Raw genomic sequence first — 24,104 nt, forward strand, 5'->3', positions numbered from 1 at the left:
CCGCTCCGGTGGCAGCAGACCCATTTGTGGAGTAGTCGGCTTCGCTCTCAGCTCTCGACACTTCATACAAGACATTGAGTATTTTTTTACTTGCGAACGTATCTTCAGAATACGATGGCGTTCTTGAATATTATTTATGACAGTTTCTACTCCTTGATGTGCGTTAGCAATATGATGCATACGAATTAGCAGAAATGAAAATGGATGGTTATCAGGAAGAATTACAGGATTATTCACTTCAAACGGTCTACCGTCACTTTGTATGCGACCACGCAGACGAATTAGTCCATTATGAAGAAATGGTGAATACGTTCGCAAACGGCTACTGCTCTTTACATAACCCGTCTTCCTCAAACTTTGTAACTCTGCATCAAATACTTCTGACTGTACCTTTTTATACCAAATGACTCTGGCGTCTGTCATGTCATGAACAGTTATTGTCAGACGCTTAGGCTTTTCGATTTTTGGTAACACTAAAAGCTTTTTCATCTTCAGATAATAAGCGGTCGATCTGAGCAAACGATTGAAATCAGAAAATCTAGCAATATCGGGGAGATCAATCAACTCTTCTTGGAATGCAGCACAACATGGATCAGAAAAATCATCAATGATAAGTTCAGAATGAAAATTCATCATCTCTGTAGAAGACATTTCCAATATCTCATCATTAGACCAATAAACACTATTACGATGTAGGAAATCTGGACCACAAAGCCACTCTACTATGTTTCCCAGCTTTGAACATTTTGTAGCCAAATCAGCGACATTTAGTTGAGACGGAATCCAGTGCCACAAATCTGGCCTATGACCATTTTCCTTGATTTGCATCACACGAGCGCCTACGTATGCCGTCAACTTCTGACTCGTTTTCAACCAGCTCAAGCAGATCTTTGAATCGGTCCAGAAATACATCTTAGTAAGGTTTATCATCATTTCTGATTGCAGCACAAGCATCATTTGGCTTGCTAAAACGCATCCTTGCAGTTCCAACCGTGGTACAGTTTGCGGTTTCAGCGACGCCACTCTTGATTTTGCGTACACTAAAGCAATGTGTGACTGATCTTCTCGGCGGTGAACCATGTAGATAACACAAGCATAAGCCTTGTCGCTCGCATCACAGAATGCGTGCAGCTCTACCTCAGCAAATGACGATATCGCCGGAAAATAATATCTTTGAATTCTGACTTCTTCTTGCCTCGCTGTTTGATTCAACCATTCAATCCACCTGGGAACTAATCCGTCAGGAATTTCATCATCCCAACCGGACTGTAACCTCCACAATTCTTGAAATATAATCTTCAGTTGGATAGTGATCGGACCCAGTATACCAAGTGGGTCAAATATGCTCATCATAAACTTTAACAACGTTCGCTTCGTAGGCACGGCTTCACCAATCCGATATGATTCATCAAATTTGGGAAATCTTAATGGAAAAACGAACTCATCAGATTTCAGGTCCCATTGTATTCCAAGAACACGAGCATTTTCCAGTTTCTTATCAGCAAGTATTTCAGGATCAAGTGAATCTAACAACGCTGTGGAATTTGACGCGAATTTGACTAGCCTGAATCCTCCTTGTGCATGTACCTTTATTACAGATTGAACTAGCTTGATCGCCTCTTCTTCAGTTTCAGCACAATCGAAATAATCGTCCACATAATGTTGCTTGATTATAGCTCGCTCAACGCCAGGGAACTTCTCATCTAGTTCTTTTGCATTGAAGTTCTTTATGAATTGTGCCATTGATGGGGACGAAATTGCACCAAATATCATTACCATCATAACGTATGTATCAGGGGGCTCCGTACGGTTCATTCCACGCCACAGAAAACGTTGAGAATCCTGATCTGCTTTACGAATAAGAATTTGGTGGAACATTTCCTTAATGTCGGCGATGAAAGCAATCTTCTTCATTCTGGCGCGAATCAAATCGCAATCAAAGGTGGAACGAAATCAGGGCCCTTTAACAGCAAATCATTCAGAGAAAATCCATGTGACTTTGCTTTAGCATCCATAACTAAACGAAACTTTTCAGCAGTCTCTACGCTAAAATGAGGCAGATACCATGTGTTTGATGTATCAACCAATTCTTCAGGCTCTAATTTCCGAGCGTACCCCTTATCAATATAATCTTGAATTTTTCCACAGTACCGTTCAGCAAAATCAGGATTCGTATCCATCTTTTTCTCAATTATTTGTAAACGTCTCAAAGCCTGAGGTTTACTATCTGGGAAAACGAAATTATTGTACTTGTATATTTGACCTATTTCGAAACGTTCACTACGTCGTGTGATACTACGATTCATGATGTCCAGCGCACGCAGATCTTCATCAGCTATTTTTGTCAACTTTTCAGAAATCCCAAAGTTTTCGACTTTATACATTTGTTTAACCAAATCAGTAAGCTCGATGTCATCATCTTCTGAACACAGGTATGCATGATGTCTATTTGATTCAACTTTCGATGGATCTATTACTCCATGGATTGTCCATCCCAGATGACAACGAGTCAACTGTAAACCATCTAGCGAATATTGCACTGTCTTAAGTGGTACAATCAAACCCGCATTATTCGATCCAATCAGCATACAGGGACAAGCATCTTGGATAGCAGCTAACTTATCGTCATCCAGCATTGGATATAACCGCTTCACCGTTGCTACGTCAAATTTTACTGGGGGTAAAGCGATATTTTGTACCGTGCTGATATTGCTCACTTCATACCATTTTGCTTGCTCTGATGGTCCCGAAATACGGAAAGACAATCTCATAGACTGATCTTCCTTGTGCAAAATACCATTTGTCCAACGATAAGTCACGGGAGAAATCGGTCCTCGCAATCCAATACTCTCTGCAATCGCAGCATCCATCATTGACAGAGATGAACCTTCATCAAACAGCGCGAATACTTTTTTGACTCCTTTTGGGCCACTGATTCTTATTCTTCCTACTCGAAGAAGCGTATTCACGTTTTTACCGTTAATATTACACACATTATCTTGACTATTTTGTGTATCTGTACGGCTATACTTTGAATATCTAACGGGCTCATTAGAGTGAACTAACTCGTGATGATTCTTCTTGCATATAGTGCATTTTTTCTCGGAATTGCAGTTTTTCCTAGAGTGATTTGACTTAAGGCAAATGTAGCAAACCTTGCAAGAACTTGCTGTCGATCGACGCTGAGCCACAGACATTTTACGAAACTCATCGCACTTATCCAAACCGACGTGAGAGTGTGTTGAGCACAAAGGACATCTTTTCGCTGTTTCACCATCAGGACAGTTGACGTTCAACACTACCGGTTTCATTTTTGGCGGATAACTGGTTTTCTTTGCACTAAACACAGGGTTTAGACTCGCAAGCTGATTGTCCATCTCATCTTCCAACCAACGAGAAAAGGTGTTGAAATCAATAGCCACACCCTCTTTTATCAAAGCAGCTTTGTGCCGAATCCACATTTGTTTACTAAAGGCAGGTAGCTTTTCAACCAGATGAGAAACTAGTTCTGGATTCATTAGATAGCAATCCGCTTTCGCGTAAGTCATCGCCACTTTGGTACCGATGATCACATTGTAAAACATACGAAAAGATTCAATATTACCCTCCTTAACTGGCTCCAGGTTCTTTAGTGCTTCAAGCCTATTTGCTACCACCCATTCAGTGCGGCCGAAATTTGACTTTAACATTCGTAAAATCTGAGCAACATTTTCTGGAGATGACAGCAACGATTCTACAGCCTTGCGCGCTTTTCCTTGTAACGCCTTATTCAATCGCCTCAGATTATCACGATCCGATAGATGAAACTCTTCAGTGGATGTTTTGAATTCATTTGCAAAAACTGTCCATTCCATTACATCACCGGAAAATGGAGGCAAATCTTTCAGGTTTCTGGTTTGCAGTGCCTTGAACGCTTGGCATAAAAGCGCATTTGTACTAGGTTCAGTTGTATCTGTATTCATTGCATCGATTGCCGACACGTTCTTACGGTCATGAGTCGGTATGTTCTTTTCACCGTAATCTCGTGAACGCGGATGATCCATTTGGTAGGACGATTCTTCATATACATTATACGGTTTTACCTTTTCTGAATCAGTAATCCAATCCACGACACGTTTGGATGTGTTAGTATAAATACTCGATCTAGTCGATTTACTACTAGAATTAGACAGTAATTCAATTCTTTTCTGGTTACGCTCACATTTTCGCTTCAGAAATTCAGCCTTTCGTTGTTCCGTTTTCAGTGCCAGATCATGCTTGATCTGTAGTTCCGCAAGTTGCTTCTCAGCTACGATTCTATCTCGCTCGATGGATGCTTGTAATTCAACCTCTTCATTGTTTTCTTCCAGTTCCAAGAATTTGATTTGGCTGTCAGTTCTACTGCTTCCTGATGAACGAGTTTTACTCGAATGTAACTCAGGTTTCGAAGCTTCGGGTAGTTCATCTGAATTTTTCCCTCCTAGCTGCTTATTCTGATTTTGTGGAGTACGTATCATAGTGTTGTGCTTGTGAATCTCAACAACGAAACTTTCCAATCGCTTTGGTATGGCTCCACGAGTTTCCCTACTAGAGCGTCTTAACTGCGTTTCCATATAAACTGGCAGTTGGCATTCGAAGGACCAAAATGTAACGACAAATTCAAACAGTTTTCCCGGTCGATTCCGACCCAGCGCTCGTTCCTCACCTGGTAGAGAGAAGGACCAAAATGTAACGACAAATTCAAACAGTTTTCCCGGTCGATTCCGACCCAGCGCTCGTTCCTCACCTGGTAGAGAGAAGGACCAAAATGTAACGACAAATTCAAACAGTTTTCCCGGTCGATTCCGACCCAGCGCTCGTTCCTCACCTGGTAGAGAGAAGGACCAAAATGTAACGACAAATTCAAACAGTTTTCCCGGTCGATTCCGACCCAGCGCTCGTTCCTCACCTGGTAGAGAGAAGGACCAAAATGTAACGACAAATTCAAACAGTTTTCCCGGTCGATTCCGACCCAGCGCTCGTTCCTCACCTGGTAGAGAGAAGGACCAAAATGTAACGACAAATTCAAACAGTTTTCCCGGTCGATTCCGACCCAGCGCTCGTTCCTCACCTGGTAGAGAGAAGGACCAAAATGTAACGACAAATTCAAACAGTTTTCCCGGTCGATTCCGACCCAGCGCTCGTTCCTCACCTGGTAGAGAGAAGGACCAAAATGTAACGACAAATTCAAACAGTTTTCCCGGTCGATTCCGACCCAGCGCTCGTTCCTCACCTGGTAGAGAGAAGGACCAAAATGTAACGACAAATTCAAACAGTTTTCCCGGTCGATTCCGACCCAGCGCTCGTTCCTCACCTGGTAGAGAGAAGGACCAAAATGTAACGACAAATTCAAACAGTTTTCCCGGTCGATTCCGACCCAGCGCTCGTTCCTCACCTGGTAGAGAGAAGGACCAAAATGTAACGACAAATTCAAACAGTTTTCCCGGTCGATTCCGACCCAGCGCTCGTTCCTCACCTGGTAGAGAGAAGGACCAAAATGTAACGACAAATTCAAACAGTTTTCCCGGTCGATTCCGACCCAGCGCTCGTTCCTCACCTGGTAGAGAGAAGGAGCAAAATGTAACGACAAATTCAAACAATTTTCGTCCCTCGCAAACTCAGTTTCTAATTTTATTTCGGTTACTAGCACAAACGTCTTGTTTCATGAAATAATGACTAAGAACTACATAATTTTTTTTTTCACTTATTTCTCCTTGCCTCCTGTGTTCTGTTTATTTGTTTCCACGGGAACATGTTCGCATAACAACGAAACAGCATCGGTTACCAGAAATGCTTGCGTAAAACTCGTACTGCTTGCAGTGTTGCCAACACCAATGATCGCGAGATAATTTAGTTTTTGTAGACGCTATTTAAGATTTTCAACAAATTCACTTGGCAGCACTGAACCGAGTTAGAACGACGTTTTGTTGCTTGAAGATATTTATGGTAGGGATGTCGGATTTTTTAAATTACTCGATTATTCACTGACCGAATATAATTTTTTTTAACTAAACGATTAAGTTTTAATCGATTAATAGAGTTATTATTTCATTAATTATTCGATTATAAATATTGGATTTTTCGAATTATTCGATTAATTAAATAATCGAATTTCAGTTTCAAACTAACTTCCAGTCGATTATCTTGGTTATTAATTGATTACTAGATTAATCGATCGACATCCCAAATTTTGAGGAAAATAATCAATATCGATTCAATAGATTGTAAAGCAAACGCAATTTACTGCAAAAAAATTTGTTATTTGATGGATCTGTTTTAAAAAAACTATGTGTTTGAGTGTCTTAAAACCGTTCTCGTATTTGCTTCTTATCTTCTGATAACAGACAAGAATAAATATTATTTTGCACAGAATAAACTGAAGCAAGAAGCAAATCAGCAATTAAAACGCATCGCATATTTTCGTTACGTTCCGTCTTTGACTCATCAGTGCACAACAGCTCAACATGAGATACATAACAATAACATAAAAAAATATTGATTAATTGACTCCTTTTTATGAACAGTAGAAATAAAAACATATATTTGAATAACGACGTTATTATAAAACTCTAACAATTGCCTTTCCAATATTTCCTCCACGCATCATATCAATGAACGCACTTGGCATGTTCTCGAAACCGTCCGTTATGGTCTCTCGATATTTTAGTTGGCCCTGCTGGATCCATTTCAGATTCTGATCGATACCGTCAAACCACCTGTCGGTCCAGCGATGAACGCTGAATCCTTCCTGTACCAATTGTTTCCAAACGTAGTCCCTCTGAGGATCTTCAACCAGGACGGGTTTATTGTTGTACATGGAAATAGTTCCACAAACAGCAATCCGTCCAAAAACATTCATCTGTTTTCGAACGGTCGCCGAAATTTGTCCACCAACATTGTCGAAGTAGCAATCCACACCGTCGGGAGCAGCCAATTTCAATTCCTGCTCTACATTATCAGTTCGGTAGTTGATTGCATTATCGAAACCAATTTCTTTCAGCCAGGCACATTTTTCATTCGTGCCGGCTAATCCAATCACCTTGCTGCACCCTTTAATTTTACCAATCTGCCCTGCAATACTTCCGACGGCACCGGCAGCTCCACTGACCACCATCGTTTCGCCTTTCTTCGGACGACACAACTCCAGCACTCCAAAATATGCAGAATTGCCAACAGTCCCAAGTACACCGATGCCTAGCGAACGTGACAACGAACCGAAATCCGGCAGCACATAAGGTTTTCTAATTTCAATTCCAGCCGGATTACAGATAGAATACGTCCGCCAGCCGAACTGGCCGAAAACGTACGCCCCGACCGGAAAATCGGAATTCTTGCTTTCCAACACCTTCGCAATCTGGCCACCGATCATGACCGACCCGACCGGGTAGGCCAGAATGTAAATACGCATGTACGGATCTACACTTAGATATTCAGCTCGCGCGAGGAACTCTGTAACAGAAAGAAATGGGTATTATGAAATTGTAGCCATAAAATAGTTAGTTTACCTCCTTCTCTTATTTCCGGCATAGTCTCCTCCTCGAGCCGGAAATCATCCAGCTTAGGTTCGCCACTGAAGGCTCGGGCATAAATCCATTTTTTTGCTTTATACACCATGCTGTTCTGATGCGAGTTGGCGCCTGACTAAAATGTAATCGCATTATCATTTATCAAGACCTGTTGTTGTCTCTCATCATGAAATTAAAATTAGCATAGAAGCAGCGATGCCAGTTCTAGCGTTCAATGGTTTTTGAAAAATAGTTTTGTAAATAACAGTTTAATGTTTTTAATTTAGATGATTTAGGTAAAGATATTGAATCCTGGTTATTTCTACGGGGCAACATCGAATAATCGTTCATTTTCCTGTGTGTATGCTTTGCTACAGTGCTTTTAATATTGTGAATCCATTTAGGAACCTTTTGGATCACCACAGAAATCCGCCACATGATAAAAATCTCACTATTTTATATTTTTTATCAACATCGAAAAACATACAAAGTTCGAAATGTTTTGTAATTTTACATCTTACGAGTTGCACAAAAATAAAGCGTCGATGTTCACGAAAAATTACATTCAAGAACATGAAAAATCGTACGATTTGAAAATTATAAGGCAAAAAATTCAATGAAATTTTCTCTGTTATCCCCGTAATTCGTGTCCGTAATCGTTTTTTGAAAGAATAACTTGTAGTATTGTTTATATAAATGTTGAATAAGCATAAAATATTCCAGTTAGTTTTATTTTATAATAGAATTAAATTACACATATTTTTCTTTTCTACCCACATTATACTAATTTGGAATGAATTCCGAATTGAATCTGAGTGAGCAAAAAACCTTCACTCATAATTCTATTTGGAATTTAAATCCAACCGATTGGTTTGGAAATCTTTTGGAATTAATTGAGAAAAAACGAACTGAATTGTCAATTTGGATTCTTTTTCTTCTTTTTCTTAAATTTTGCACATGTTCGAGCTGCTTTTTAGTTGAATTCAATATGAAATTTCTATAACTGAATATATAAATGAAAAACATTCACGTTTGTCGAATATATAAGCAAAGCCTTGGTATGACATTCCTGTAGTGGAATATGACTTTCTGTTTCAACAGACTTCGCAGCCGATTCAGAGTGTACAGAACCACCCAAGTAACATTTTTAATATTAATAAATACTTGTAGCTGTCTTCAATGCTACATAATAAATCTTGCAATAAAACTTTAAACTCCACGAAAGCCTACTGAAAACCTCTATAAGAGCATGTTCCTGCCAAGTGGACCATTCTTCATAAGGTTTATAAATCAAAATGAAGAATCAGCATAAACCTGCTTTAAAACTCCAAATTCAAGAAAATTTTGAAACCAGCTTTACGATCAACATTAAATTTATTTTCAATGGAATGAATTCCGCTTTGAATAAACTGACGTTTTGATAATATTTTTCTTGACTATGTGTGTGTCATGTTTACTTTGAATGCAACCAGTAAGAATATATTAGATTTTTTTTACGAGTTTGAGGCTATTTCCGAACGTAAAAACTTCATGCGCTTTTATTTTTATCGTGAATGTAAGGATAAAAATAAGAATTATAACTAATCGCCTTGAAATAAATGCGGTTTTTGCGAAAGTCTTCATGATTTATGAAAATTATTTTTCGTGATTCATCGTCATTTTTGTATAAAACTATTTCGTGGCGTTAAATCTTGTGCATACATTCTGAAAACGAATCATGAAAGTCCATCATATTTCCTCGTTTTTGCATTTCGAAGTTTATTTGGTGTCAATAAATGCTACGGTATAGAACATCATAATGGCGGCCATGAAATTTCCTTTAATGCAAATTACACTTAACCTAAGAAGCAATAAATCAAATAGCCTGTTGCGCCCTGTAGAACTATTACGCCAGGCACATACGCGAATTCAGCCCTGCTGTTACGAAACGATGTGAAACTGAATTCTTTTTTTTTCTCAAACAATAAATACACGTTATTACTCGTTCGCGGTCGTAAATCGTTTTCTTTCTCCGTAAAAATCCGTATCTTTCGTGTTCGAATCCGTCTTTCGATTGTCCGCCCAACAGGTTATGGGCCCAGGCTTGTAGGCAACAATAAGTTTGTTTAGTTGCTGCCTGTGAAAATTAATTATTTCTGATTAATTTGTTCGTGAACGGAAGCAGAAAGAAAATGGCGGATTCACAAAGATTTGCACTGCAGAAATTGAACAATCACAATTATCAGTCGTGGAAGTTTAAGATGGAGATGTTGCTAGTTCGGGAGGAGATATGGCAAGTTATCTCGGAGAATCCTGTGAACCCAGTAACTGAAGCGTGGACGAGGGCAGATGCAAAAGCTCGGGCGACTATCGGGCTCTGCATTGAAGACGACCAGACAAGTTTGGTACGAAGTTGTGAAACTGCCAAACAAACGTGGGACGCGTTGAAGGCGTATCACGACAAAGGGTCAGAAGTGTATTTACTGAAGAAACTGACACACTTGGAGCTCAAGGATGGCAACGATATGGAGCAGCATTTGCAGACCTTTTCTGATTTACTACAACGGATTGCGGATGTCGGTGACGCTATTCCAGCAAAGTTGCAAGTGGCAATGTTACTGTGTTCGCTTCCTGATTCGTATGATTACCTTGCAACGGCATTGGAACAAAGACCACGAGAAGAACTAACGATTCAACTGGTTAAATCAAAGCTGTTAGCGGAAGCAGAGAAACGACGGGAGCGCAATGAAGGCGCTAATTCAAGCAGCGGACAAGCGTTGCGAGTGGAACATAGGTACCGACGTGGCGGAAAGAAGTTTACTGGTGGAAGTAAACAAACAGAATCGCGTTCTTGTTTTCAATGTAAACAACCGGGACACCTGAAGAAAGACTGTCCGAATGCTTTAGTTGCCGATTCATCGACGAAGACGATGAAGAAGAAGCAGGATGAACCAAAGGTGAAGCAGGCACAAACTGTTCCTGAGGGACCACTGGCATGGTTGGTGGGACAAACTGATCCAAACTGCTGGTTTATAGACAGTGGTGCTTCACGGCATATGACAGGTAACCGAAAGTTTTTCACGATGCTGCAACATTCAGATGAAACGACTGTAATGTTGGCTGACGGTGAGAGAGCTGAGGTTGCTGGAAACGGCAGCGGGATCATTGTTGGAATGTCTGATTCTGGAAAACCGATAGACATCGAATTAAGCGACGTATTGTATGTACCGAAATTGACAAGCGGACTTATATCTGTAAGCATTCTTGCTAAGAAAAATTTCAATGTAGTATTTAGTGAGAATAGATGTGAAATTCGGAAGGACAACGGACTGGTATGCGTTGTTGGTGAACGACACGGTAGCTTATATCGGTTGAGTGTTCCGGAACAAGCGATGATCAGTGTAGACAATTCGCACACACCGTATTGTCAACACACGTGGCACAGACGGCTAGGACACCGTGATGCAGATGTAATTAAATCGGTACACGCAAATAAACAAGCTGATGGAATGAAGCTGGTAGACTGTGGTGTACGCACTGTGTGCCAATGCTGTTTGGAAGGGAAAATGGCACGATCGGCATTTCCTAAATTTGCAGATAGAGGTTCGAAGGAGAAACTGGATATCGTGCATGCTGATCTGAGTGGCCCTATGAAATGCACACCGAGTGGTAATCAATACTTCCTTTGCTTGGTGGATGATTATACACGAATGGCTTTCGTATATCTTCTGAAAAATAAATCAGATGTCGCTGTTAAGATCAAAGATTTCGTTTCTTTCTGTAAGACACAGATAGGCAAGACGCCCAAGATACTACAATCAGATGGCGGAGGCGAATTTATAAGTAAAAATTTACAAATTTACCTTCGGTCGGAGGGTATATTAAGTCAGTTCAGTGCACCCTACTCGCCACAACAGAATGGGGTAGTGGAGAGAAGAAACCGATATCTAAAAGAGATGGCACTCTGTATGCTATTGGAAGCAAAATTGGATCAAAAGTACTGGGGAGAAGCAATACTAACGGCAACCTATATACAGAATAGAGTACCTTCAAGATTCATAGGAATGAGTCCTTATGAGAAGTGGTACGGTAAACTTCCTTCATACCAACATTTTCGAATTTTCGGCTCGGAAGCCTGGGTGCATATTCCAGCTGAAACGCGAAAGAAAATGGAGCCTAAATCACGAAAGCTTGTGTTCGTTGGTTACTCAAATGAACATAAGGCATATAGACTGCTGAATCCAACATCGGAACGAATCACCATTAGCCGAGACGTGAAATTTTTAGAGAATTTGAGCATGGATGGTGATCGCGATACCGGAGAAAAGTTAGAGACGAATGATGCAATAGTTGAGTTGAAGTCTGAATCAGTTTTGGATACTACAAATGAAGCCCAACCTGATCCAGAAGTACAAGAAAACTCCGAAGACGATGTTTGGTACGGGTATGAGTCAGATAATGAATTATATTGCGGTGAGGATTGTTCAGACAATGGAAATATACAGGCCAATGCGCGTCGTTCAACTAGAGGAACTTTGCCAGTAAGACTGAATGATTATTTTGTTGGCATGGCAACACTGGACCAGGACGAGCCATCATCGTACGAGCAAGCTGTTCGAAGTCCTGAGAAAAACGAATGGATAGCTGCAATGAATGCTGAGTATAAATCACTGTTATCAAACGATGCATGGGAACATGTTAATCCACCAGATGGAATAAATGTAATTGGTAGCAAGTGGGTGTTTAAGCGCAAATTGGACGGCGACGGCAATGTTGAGCGAATGAAAGCGAGACTTGTAGCACAAGGTTGCAGTCAGCGTTTCGGATCTGATTTCGATGATGTGTTTGCTCCAGTGGTGATGCGTTCTACCTTTCGTGTGCTTTTAACCGTTGCGGGACATCGCCAAATGATCGTAAAACATTTAGACATTAAATCAGCGTACTTATACGGAAAGTTGGATGAACCGGTATATATGCGCCAACCGCCAGGGTATGTGAAACGCGGAAATGAAAAGAAGGTATGCAAATTAAAGCGAAGCATATACGGCTTGAAACAATCAGCAAGAATTTGGCATACAACTCTCGCAGACATATTGAATCAGATTGGATTTAAGCAATGTAGTGCTGACTCGTGTTTGTATCGGAAACGTATCGATAATAATGAATGGGTGTATTTACTTGTATATGTAGATGACTTGTTGTTGATCTGTAAAAAGGAGAGTGAAATTGACCGTATCGAGCAAACTTTGCAAAAACGCTTAAAAATCACTCGGTTAGGCGACATCAAAAGCTTCATAGTTTCTATGCTATTTCTCAAAGTGCCTTCATAAGGAGAATGGTTATAAGTTTTGGCATGGACAATGTTAAAGGGTCAAAGTACCCAATGGATCCGGGATATTATAAGGCAGCCGAGAATAGCCCAAAGTTAGAAAATAATGAAAAATATCATAAGCTGATTGGTTGCATGTTGTATCTGTCTGTGAACAGTCGTCCAGATATCTCAGCGGCTGTTGGGATACTAAGCCGAAAAGTTAGCACCCCATCAGTAACTGACTGGACAGAGCTTAAGCGTGTGGTAAGATACTTGATACATACTATTGAATACGAATTGATTCTGGGAAAGATTGGTTGTGAGTTAAACTTATCGGCGTATTGCGATGCTGATTGGGCAGGCGATAGTAGTGACCGCAAATCCTGTACCGGTTACATATGTAGTTTAGGAGGAGCGTCCGTAACATGGGTGAGCCGAAAACAGAGCTGCGTAGCCATGTCTACGATGGAGGCCGAATATGTGGCTCTTTCAGCGGTAACGCAGGAGATTGTTTGGTTACGACGTTTGCTGGATGAAATTGGTGAGCAGCAACAGCATCCGACAGTTGTGTATGAAGATAACAAAAGTTGCATTGATTTCATTGCTTTGGAGCAACAGAAGAAAAGATCTAAACACATAGATACGCGGTACCATTACACTAAGAGTTGCTGTATTTCTGGTGTAATTAAACTGCAGTACTGTGAGACGGAGTTTATGCTTGTGGATATTTTGACCAAACCGCTTGGGTCTACAAAAATGAAGAGGTTCGCTACACAGATGGGATTGACTGTTACATCTATTGAGTAAGCAGAAAAAGACACTCAGGATTAAATTCGCGAGGAGGAGTGTTGCGCCCTGTAGAACTATTACGCCAGGCACATACGCGAATTCAGCCCTGCTGTTACGAAACGATGTGAAACTGAATTCTTTTTTTTTCTCAAACAATAAATACACGTTATTACTCGTTCGCGGTCGTAAATCGTTTTCTTTCTCCGTAAAAATCCGTATCTTTCGTGTTCGAATCCGTCTTTCGATTGTCCGCCCAACATAGCCTACAACTAATGTGTCATAAATGTACTTTAGAACCCTCAAATTTACTCTGTGTGAAACTGTCATCCAATGAACACGAACACACAAAACTAGATTTATGAAAGAATTTAACAGACAATAATGTTTTAAAGAAAATGTTTGAAAGCAATATTAAGAGTGTTTGCATGGTTTTATCCTAGTACAAATTGTTTTATTTTTTGTTCTGTTGTTAGTGTAGGTTAAGTTTCGAAAACTATGATATTACTAGTTGAAAGAGACACTTATTATAGTTGTCATAAAACAGGTAGTGATTGAAAAATCAATTACAAAACTCCTATAAATTATAATCAAAACCATAAGGCATTCGAATTTTTACTTGGGTAAGGCTATGAGCAAGTCGAACACTCTTTCTTAGAGTGTTTAAATAATAAAAGTAGTTGACAAAACCTTCCAGGAAACAAGTATTTTGGAAAGTATTTTTACGGTTTGAACTTTAATCACTGGAAAATCTTGTGACATGGCTGACATTTTATTAGTTGCTTTTGTGAGTTCAAAACGTGTAAAATTCCGTTTACTTAAATTTATGTTTGCAAAGTTGCAAAGTTTCATATTTTCAGTTTTTTTTTTTCTGAAAATTCCAAAGTTTTCAATCAAATCTGTATAACAAAATTATGTGATTCTTATATTCATATTTTGAAAAAATCATAGATCTCAACAGGTTTTTATGAATGTTTCGAAAAATGGTTCGATTTTTAAGATATTTTTACATATTTGTGTCGACTTTATTAACAATACTAAACAAAATACTCCCTAGGATAAGTTTTTCACAAGTTATCTGTTGCGATATTCCGTTTAGCATTCATTTTCTAGTTCACTGAAGTTTTTTTTGTCGCATAAAAAATCGCACGATTTCGGAAATACGGGTAAAAAAACGCAAAACTAAAGAAAAATTAATTTTACCTAGTGTCTTCAAAAATTCATGAAACATCGAGATCTGGTGTTATCTCGACAAAAATTTGTTTGAAAAAAAAATCGATTTCGGGAAATAAATCGAAAACTTTCTAGCTGTCCTAGAGAAAAATCGGGATAACACTAAAACTCGACGCTTTGTGCATTTATAAGACAAAACAAGAAAACCACTTTACTTTGAAAATTTGTATAGAAAAGACCGCGTAACTTCGGAAATCCTCGTAAAATACGCATAACTACGGAAATCTGCTTGAAAAAGTCATGTAAAACCGCGTGAAAAAGACCTCAGTGTATGTGAATTATAAAAAAAAAAAACAAAAAATGTTCCTTTGCAAAACTAAAGAAAAACACTTATATTCTCTAAACACCAAAAATTTACATTGTCGCATAGAAGGGATTATTTCTTCTCTTTTGAAGTAATTCAATATTTTTGATGAAATATGAATGGAAGACACAACTCTTTCAATACTTTTCCATAAAACTCGAGTGGTCCAAGGTTTCCGACTCCATAAAAATATTGAAAAGGAATTATGCTAAGTTTTCCTCTACTGAGTATGTAAATTCCCCCAAAAAAACATGTCAATTTTATTTTTTTAGTCTCGCCAAAGAACACTTGCCAGCTGGCAAGCTTCTTGGGATAAAGATGATCTGAGTCGGTGGATGCACTCAATTATTCCTAAAATATCGACAAAGGCATGGTTCAGGGGACTGGATGTGAGTAGAGATTTCATTCGTGTGATGTCCAGACTCATGTCCAATCACTACACGTTAGATGCACATCTTCTTCGAATTGGAGTTTCCGAGACTTTGTGTTTGTGGTGAAGGTTACCGCGATATTGACCATTTCGTTTGGACATGCGTGGAGTATCGTGATGTCAGATCTCAACTAATAAATTCCTTGCGTACCCAAGGTAGACTATCCAATGTCCAAGTGTGAGACATTCTTGCTTGTCGTGACCTTTCTTACATGAAACTTCTTTATCATTTCATAAAGACAATTGAAGTTTCAATTTGATAATTGACCCTTTTGAGGGTTAGTTCTGACTCCTACTGCGTCCATTAGCTCATCCAATAGCAAAATTTTAATAAAAATGTTGTGCTGATAAAAACAAACTCAAAATAGGTTACGAAATCAACAACAAAATGTATACAAATTTCAGCTTATTTTATAATTTTTAGCAGTTAATCAGTTGGTTCAAATAATGTTCCTAAGTAGATTTAATAATAAATAACGAAAAATATGTTTTATTAAACTCAAATCGTTGTGACTATATTAGTATTACATTTGGATAAGAATTCTATGTAAAACTGATGCTACGGCGATGAATGGCCTTAAGAAATAAACGTATTTATGGAAAAAAATTTCAATTTTATTCGTATTCACGTCCTCCAGTTATGTCTGTGACATTACCCACCCGTCTTATTTTGTTAAAAGTCCCGAATCAGAGAGTTCGAAAATTGAATTGATCATGAAGCGTTTTGTAATAAAATTTTCGTAGTTCTGTCAAAATCTACATAGTAATTTTGTAAACTTTATCGGATATCGAAAATCAAAGCATAAGATAGCTGGACAGATAAAAATATTTTTTGAATTTACATCTATTTTCATGCACAAATTTGAAGCAGGCAATTGAATAGAACAAAGTATCATGCGTTTCCTTCAAATGTAGCTTCAATGGAAACGGATGGTTGATTGTGATTTTTTTAAAGAAAAAATGAATTATTAGAAACCTTTCCGGAAAAAAAACCCAAAACATCCCTGTTTTTTTTTAATTTCCGGAGGAGCACGAGCGGTTGCTTCAAAAATTAAAATATTTGATTATCAAATTTACAGAAGCTTCATGCTGTATTTTTTCCAGATTATTCAGATTTACCATACAACATGAAAATTATTTTAAGTTTTTTTAAACAACGTGTGATCAACTGATCGGTCTGTAAAAACCAACAGCGGCCCTTACACGATCATTAAAAATGTCATTACTAAGTAATGACACTTCTGCTCAAACGCTCGTCATTACTGCATTACTGTACATCATTACTTCTTAGCATTACACGTTCATTATTAATGATGAGTATTTGTAACTACTCCAGCAATAGCAATAGCAATATTTTTATTTTTGTTTAGCTGAAAATAAATTTGATTTGCCATTGAAACGTTAAGGTTAATGAAATATTAACAATTTAAATCTACACTTTGTCATTTTTTCGCGTATAGTTCTAAAGATATTCAGCACTTCCACAAAAAAATAAGAAGAAATAATGTTGGTAATGATGAAAAATCCGGAATTCCATCATTACTCGTGTCATTACTGAACCCGTAGACCTTACACGATCATTAAAAGTGCCATTACTATTTAGTAATGACACTTTTAATGATCGTGTAAGGGCCGCTAACCCGTGGACAACTTGGCAGCTCCCATACACAATGGCGTCGTAAATAGAATAACATTTGGAAATAACGTATCTGTTTTTCGACAATCTGCGGTTTAAATTTTTATATTTAAATAAGTAAAATAAATTTTGCTAGCCTTTCTTGGCATTTATAAAATAATTATGATGATTAGTTACTATGGTTTAGTATAAGTATAATTTACAAAATACGCATGTTTGGAGATTTATAACGTGTGTTATTGATGAGTTTGTTGCTATGCAGCGCTGTTAGAAAAATTCGCAATATTTTGATTTAATTCAGGAGTTTTTGCGTGAGTCACAATATGAAAATTACGCTCCTTTCAAATATTTTGCTGGACGCATACACAGTGACCGTAAATAACGTAATGAAGTACTGGTTTCTCTTGTAATCTTTTTGTTTCGTGATTCATTGCACCCGTATTGTTTCGGTACACTAGCGCCGCCCTGAATCCAGTGGAACAAATATGAAACAGGCTCATTTCTGTCAGGTTGTGTATGGGTTGGTAAAAACTGGAATAATTTCTTCAAAATCATGGTTTCTCTTCTCTTTACCGAAAATTTTCATAAAAAACTTATTAAACAGCGAAATTAAATCATAGTGTGCCAGGCTAAATTTGACGAGTTGAAAAAATATCGTTTTCGCTTGAAGGTAACTGAAACTAGCCCAACAGATTGGCTCAAGTGGAACGTTCCTCTGGTTATTTGGAGATTTGTGTTAAACATTTGACAGCAGTTGCTCTCATAACTGGGAGGGGCGATGCTAAAAGCGAAAACAAATTTAAATTCTAAGGACCCCAGCACAAGGTTTGACCCAAGAATTGGTTAACTTAGAATTATTTTAATTATTTTGAAAAATAACTTATTTTATTTTCAATTTTCAAAGCAATACAGCGATAAAACAAGTGCATATTTTAACATGAATTACTTTAGTAGCTATTGTAGAAGAAATTGAAGATGAATTTGACGACAGATTACAGCAATTCAAGGTCAACAAAACCACTCGAACAATTATAGTAAATATTGTTAACACAAGTAGTAACGAAATTCACTTTCAGTCTGTGGTACCTGAGTGCGGGCCTGTACAGAGAGCGGAACGAGGTTGTTGTTAAGTTGAGTCTGTTGAGTTGAGTTGATATCAGTTGCGCGGGAGTTAATAAAAGACGATCATTAAACCATAAAAATCTGTGTTATTATTACGGCCACAAGCGAGTATTACATTGGCGACGAGGTGAAAAAAACAGGTAACGAAAAAAAAACGAATGATACCAATATTGAATTTAGATACATATGATTGAGGTTATAACATTATCGATGTCCGTTTCTTTTAAGTACGGAAAAAAAAGACCACAGAGGTGGAATCAAAACACCGCAGAGGCGGCCACGTTACTAATAACAGGACGTGGAAAAGTCGCAAAGTCGACAGGCTACAGCTGGTAGCGGCTGCTGAAAAGCAGTGAATTTCCCACAGAAGGAAAGACAGAGGTCATTTAGCAAAATCAATACAGAACTGAGAAGGTATGTGTTAACAAGCAAGAGAGTCTTTGAATGCACATAACCTCGCCATAACCCGATGAGGGTTATTTTTTTTTCAGGAAAGCGACTATGGAGAAGTGGGATATTCCCCAATTCAAGTTCAAATCGCTTCCTCGTAATATAATTAGGAACGAATGGATCAAATATAAAAGAAATCTTGAATACATAATCGCGGCGACAGGAGATACTGATCGCACACGCATTAAGAATATATTTTTGGCAAAAGCTGGGCCAGATCTGCAGGAGATTTTTGCTTCCATTCCCGGTGCAGATGTCCTGCAAGATGAGGCGAAAACAATCGATCCATTTGCAGTAGCAATACGCAAGTTGGATGAATATTTTTCACCGAAACAGCATGAAACGTTCGAGCGAAACATTTTTTGGACACTGAAACCCGATACGGAAGAAACATTAGAAAAGTTCCTTCTTCGCTGTCAGGATCAAGCAGCGCAATGTAACTTTGGTAGCAATGCGGAAGAAAGCCGAGCCATTAGTGTGGTTGATAAGGTGACTCTATATGCACCGAACGACCTCAAAGAGCAGCTGCTTCAAAAAGACGTTCTTAAGCTGGATGACGTAACAAAAATTGTCAGTTCGTATGAATCAGTAAAGCAGCAGGCACAGTTGATTAGCCTCCCGGGGACTGGTTGTTCCAGCGAGCTGGACAGCACCTTATCGTCGAATATAAACAAAATCAAACAACTTCCGAGTAAGGTATGCACACGATGTGGTCGGAGTGGCCATGTCGCGAGCGATCCCGCTTGTCCAGCAAGATCCAAAGAATGCATGAAATGTAAACGTATCGGGCATTTCGCTGCCCAATGTCGATCAATTGCTGTACAAAAACGCAAGCAGTTTCCAAAGAAAGAAATGCCATGGGCAAACAAACGATTCAAATCGCACCAAGTAAACGAGATTGACACTTCAGAAAACACGGAAGGCGATTTTCTGTTCAGCATTAGCGATGGGGGCGAACTAATTCCGATAAAGCTCGGTGGAGTAGTGTTTCAGGTGCTAGTAGACTCCGGGTGCCAGAAAAACATTGTCGATGAGCGATCTTGGAACTACATCAAAGCGAATCGAGTAAAGATATGGAACCAAACGAAGAACTGCAATGAAATATTCCTACCTTATGGAGAAAATGCGAAGCCATTAACACTTATGGGCAAGTTTGACACAACCGTATCAATAGACGACGGCGGCAGGATTATTGAAAAGGTCGCCACATTTTACGTAGTCAAGGGTGGACAACAATGCTTATTAGGTCGGGTCACAGCTACAGATTTAGGAGTTTTGTTTATCGGATTTCCAAGTACTCATGGGGTCAATGCAGTTAATACAACAGGAATTCAGCCGTTTCCTAAGATAAAGGGTATTCAAATGAAGATACCGATTGATAAATCTGTGCTACCAGTTTGCCAACAACCTAGGCGGCCGCCTATTGCACTCCTAACGAAGATCGAGGAGAAAATTAATTCACTGCTAGCTACTGACATCATAGAACCTGTTGAAGGTGGGTGTCCTTGGGTTTCGCCGCTGGTAATAGTCGTAAAAGATAATGGGGATTTACGTCTATGCGTAGATATGCGCAGAGCGAATGCGGCAATTGTGCGAGAACGACACATCATGCCAACAATGGAAGATTTCCTACCGCGGTTCACATTTGCAAAATGGTTCAGCCGTCTCGATGTCAAAGAAGCTTTTCATCAAGTAGAACTTGATAGCGAGAGTCGTTACATAACTACGTTCATAACACACATGGGCCTCTTTCGATACAAACGGCTAATGTACGGTATTGCTTGTGCCCCTGAGTCATTCCAACGAATTCTAGAGCAAATCATCAGCCCCTACAGCAAGAATGCAGTTAACTTCATTGACGATATTCTGATTTTTGCCAGCACGGAAGAAAAACATGATGCGGCACTCAAATGTGTGTTGTCAACGCTGAAAGAATACGGAATACTTCTGAATCACAGTAAATGTGTGTTTAAGGTATCTGAATTGGAATTTTTGGGACACATCATATCTCCCAACGGCATCTACCCTTCGAACAGTAAAATTGAAGCACTTCAAAGGTTTCGAGCTCCTGAAACCTCGGAGGAAGTCCGCAGTTTCCTGGGTTTGGTGACGTACATCGGTCGGTTTTTGCCAAACCTAGCAACAATAACTGCTCCGCTTCGTGAGTTGACTCATTCTGGTGTTAAATTTACTTGGGGCAGAGAGCAAGAAGCATCTTTCGCTAAACTTAAGGAGATGATTGGAAACGTCAAATATCTGCGGTTCTTCGACAACACGCTGCGGACAAGGGTAATTGCTGACGCCTCTCCTGTTGCTCTCGGGGCTGTTCTTATACAGTTTGAAGGACCCATCGACGAGTCTCCACGACCAATTTCTTACGCTAGCAAAAGCCTGACAGAGACAGAGAAACGTTACTGTCAAACGGAAAAAGAAGCACTAGCTCTAGTCTGGGCAGTGGAGCGATTTTCCATTTATCTCTTAGGACGCAAATTTGAGCTAGAAACAGACCACAAACCCTTGGAGGCGATTTTCAAGCCTACATCTAGACCATGCTCCCGAATCGAACGATGGGTGCTTAGGCTCCAGTCGTTTTCCTTCACAGTTAAATACCGCAAAGGGTCAAGTAATATCGCGGATCCATTATCTAGATTAGTTGTGGAACAGCCTCCGGAAGAGTTTGACGCAGAAAGCAAATTTATGGTGCTAGCAGTTCTCGAATCAGCTGCAATCGATGTTCAACTTCTTGAAGAGATGTCCTGCACAGACCCTACTTTGAAGGCCGTGAAGCAAAGCTTGCATACAATGAACTGGGATGCACAACAAGTTAGGCTATTCGTTCCTTTCAAGAACGAATTAGGGTTCGTCGGTGACCTGGTTGTCAGAGGGAACAAGTTAGTGATCCCTGATTGTTTACGATCACGTATGCTAGATTTAGCTCATGAGGGCCATCCGGGCGAATCTGTGATGAAGCGTCGGTTGCGGGATCGGGTTTGGTGGCCCGGTATGGACCGGGATGCCGAGAAGAGGGTAAAGCAATGTGACGGGTGTAGATTAGTGAGCTTACCCAATAAACCGGAGCCCATGAACCGCCGTGAAATGCCTTCGAAGCCATGGATTGAGGTGGCTATTGATTTTCTCGGACCTTTACCTTGCGGAACATACCTACTTGTAATAATCGACTACTTCAGTCGTTACAAGGAAGTGGAGACGATGACCAAAATAACTGCGAGAGAAACTGTAGAAAGGCTTGACCGAATATTTAGCCGCCTCGGCTACCCGCAAACAATCACTTTAGATAATGCGAAACAGTTTGTAGGAACAGAGCTCGAAGAATACAGTAAAATGAAAGGAATCACTCTTCGACATTCAACCCCATACTGGCCACAAGAAAACGGTTTAGTAGAGCGCCAAAACCGCTCCCTTTTGAAACGCCTCAAGATCAGTCACACTCTCGGTAGAGACTGGCGGCGAGATCTTCGTGAATATTTGCTGATGTACTACACCACACCTCATACAATCACTGGGAAAACACCAACTGAATTACTGTATGGACGAACTATTAGATCTAAAATACCAGCATTAAATGATATTGAGACAGCTCCTACCAGTACTGAGGCTCGCGACAGAGATCAAGCTTTCAAAGATAAAGGGAAACAGACAGAAGACCTCAGGCGTAGGGCAAGAAAATCCTCAATTGTGGTAGGTGATACAGTATTAATGCAGAACCTATTACCAGGAAACAAGTTATCAACGACGTTCAGCCCGAATGAGTACGTAGTTACGCAGCGCTCGGGGCCCCGTGTTACTGTTGAGGACACAGCTACAGGTAGGTTGTATGATCGCAACGTTGCACATTTGAAAAGGCAGTCCGGAAATGAAGTAGAACAAATCGATGCTATACCTACAACTGGAGAAGAAAACAGCGACGGGCATAATCAGTATCCAGAGCCTACTAACTCAGAAGGCGATTTCTACGGATTTGACCTTGAGCAGAAGGACAACGAAAGGTCTGAATTGAATCCGTTAAGTCGACAACGACGTGTTACAAAAAAACCATCTAGATATGAAGATTACGTACCATAAGCATCAGTAAATAGAAAAAGGGAGATGTGGTACCTGAGTGCGGGCCTGTACAGAGAGCGGAACGAGGTTGTTGTTAAGTTGAGTCTGTTGAGTTGAGTTGATATCAGTTGCGCGGGAGTTAATAAAAGACGATCATTAAACCATAAAAATCTGTGTTATTATTACGGCCACAAGCGAGTATTACACAGTCATTGGAAGTTAATTAGTTCTTTTTTCTCATAAACAAATAATTTATTTACGTGATATTTATTGTTTGTTAATAAAATATTCGGTGACTCTTTAAACAGTTTTAAATTTTGTAAATTACACTTTCGGCTCCTTCGGCTCAAAAGGTTCCCGATCTCTGATCAGACTGTCTTTTAAAACGATTTTTTACTTAAATAGTCATTGTCGAAAAATGACAAATCCTATAAAAAACTGTTTCTAGAAATTAAAAAACCCTTCTTAATCCATTTAGTGGTGTGAGAAGCCTTTCTCTTCTTTAGTAACAGTCTCATGAAAATATTTTCCAATTCGAAGGAGATGTGCATCTAACGTGTAGTGATTGGACATGAGTCTGGACATTACACGAATGAAGTCCCTACTCACATCCAGTCTCCTGAACCATGCCTTTGTCGATATTTTAGGAATAATTGAGTGCATCCGCCGACCCAGATCATCTTTATCCCAAGAAGCTTGTCAGCTGGTAAGTGTGCTCAATAGCACCACGTTTGGCTAAAATATCGGCTCTTTCATTGCCTGGAATGGAGCAATGAACCGGGACCCAAACTATTGTGGTATGATAATTATTATACATGAAATTTTCGAAATCGAAAAAAAATTTTTGATGCCAAAAGTCCCAGAATTGCATTAAACGTCAAGATTTAGTGTCATCTCAAAAAAAAAAAAATTTTTTTTAAATCGACTTCTTGGAACTTGTCCCAGAAAGTTGATCGAAAAAAAAAATTTTTATGTTCGGTTTTGGAAATTTCATGTACTCCTCCCTATGGTGCTTTTTCAAGATCGAAAATTTACAAACCTTAACCGCCGGGCAGCACCCCTTACGCATGTCCGATTTAGCTCAAATTTTGCATGAGGACATGTGAGGTGAGGTGCTAAACCATCATATCTCTGGAACCAAAAGTCACAGCCATTTGATCTTTGAACTTTATCAATGGCTCGACAGTAGCTTTCAAACGAGCCCAAGTTGTTAAAATCGGTTCAGCCATCTCTGAGAAAATTGAGCGCGGATAAATATCTTCTAAAAG

General features: G+C 39.4%; 3 protein-coding genes across 3 annotated transcripts; 1 reads left to right on the forward strand and 2 right to left on the reverse strand.

The window, feature by feature from the left end:
• Positions 1–1,925: 1,925 nt before the first annotated feature.
• LOC131428593 (uncharacterized) lies at positions 1,926–4,592 on the reverse strand. Its single transcript, XM_058592642.1, has one exon. It carries the CDS (start codon positions 4,590–4,592, stop codon positions 1,926–1,928), a length of 2,667 nt encoding a protein of 888 aa, XP_058448625.1.
• A 1,921-nt stretch (positions 4,593–6,513) lies between these two features.
• LOC131426445 (prostaglandin reductase 1-like) lies at positions 6,514–7,705 on the reverse strand. Its single transcript, XM_058589178.1, has 2 exons — positions 7,524–7,705; positions 6,514–7,467 (listed from the first exon to the last, which is right to left on the reverse strand). Exons 1-2 carry the CDS (start codon positions 7,630–7,632, stop codon positions 6,578–6,580), a joined length of 999 nt encoding a protein of 332 aa, XP_058445161.1. The 5' UTR covers positions 7,633–7,705; the 3' UTR covers positions 6,514–6,577.
• Positions 7,706–18,825: 11,120 nt separating this feature from the next.
• On the forward strand, positions 18,826–22,857 carry LOC131428607 (uncharacterized protein K02A2.6-like). The gene has a single exon (XM_058592655.1). The coding sequence runs from the start codon at positions 18,826–18,828 to the stop codon at positions 22,855–22,857; it is 4,032 nt and encodes a 1,343-aa protein (XP_058448638.1).
• The last annotated feature ends 1,247 nt before the right edge of the window (positions 22,858–24,104 follow it).

The sequence above is a fragment of the Malaya genurostris genome, chromosome 1, assembly GCF_030247185.1.
Source record: "Malaya genurostris strain Urasoe2022 chromosome 1, Malgen_1.1, whole genome shotgun sequence".
Lineage (NCBI taxonomy): Eukaryota > Metazoa > Arthropoda > Insecta > Diptera > Culicidae > Malaya > Malaya genurostris.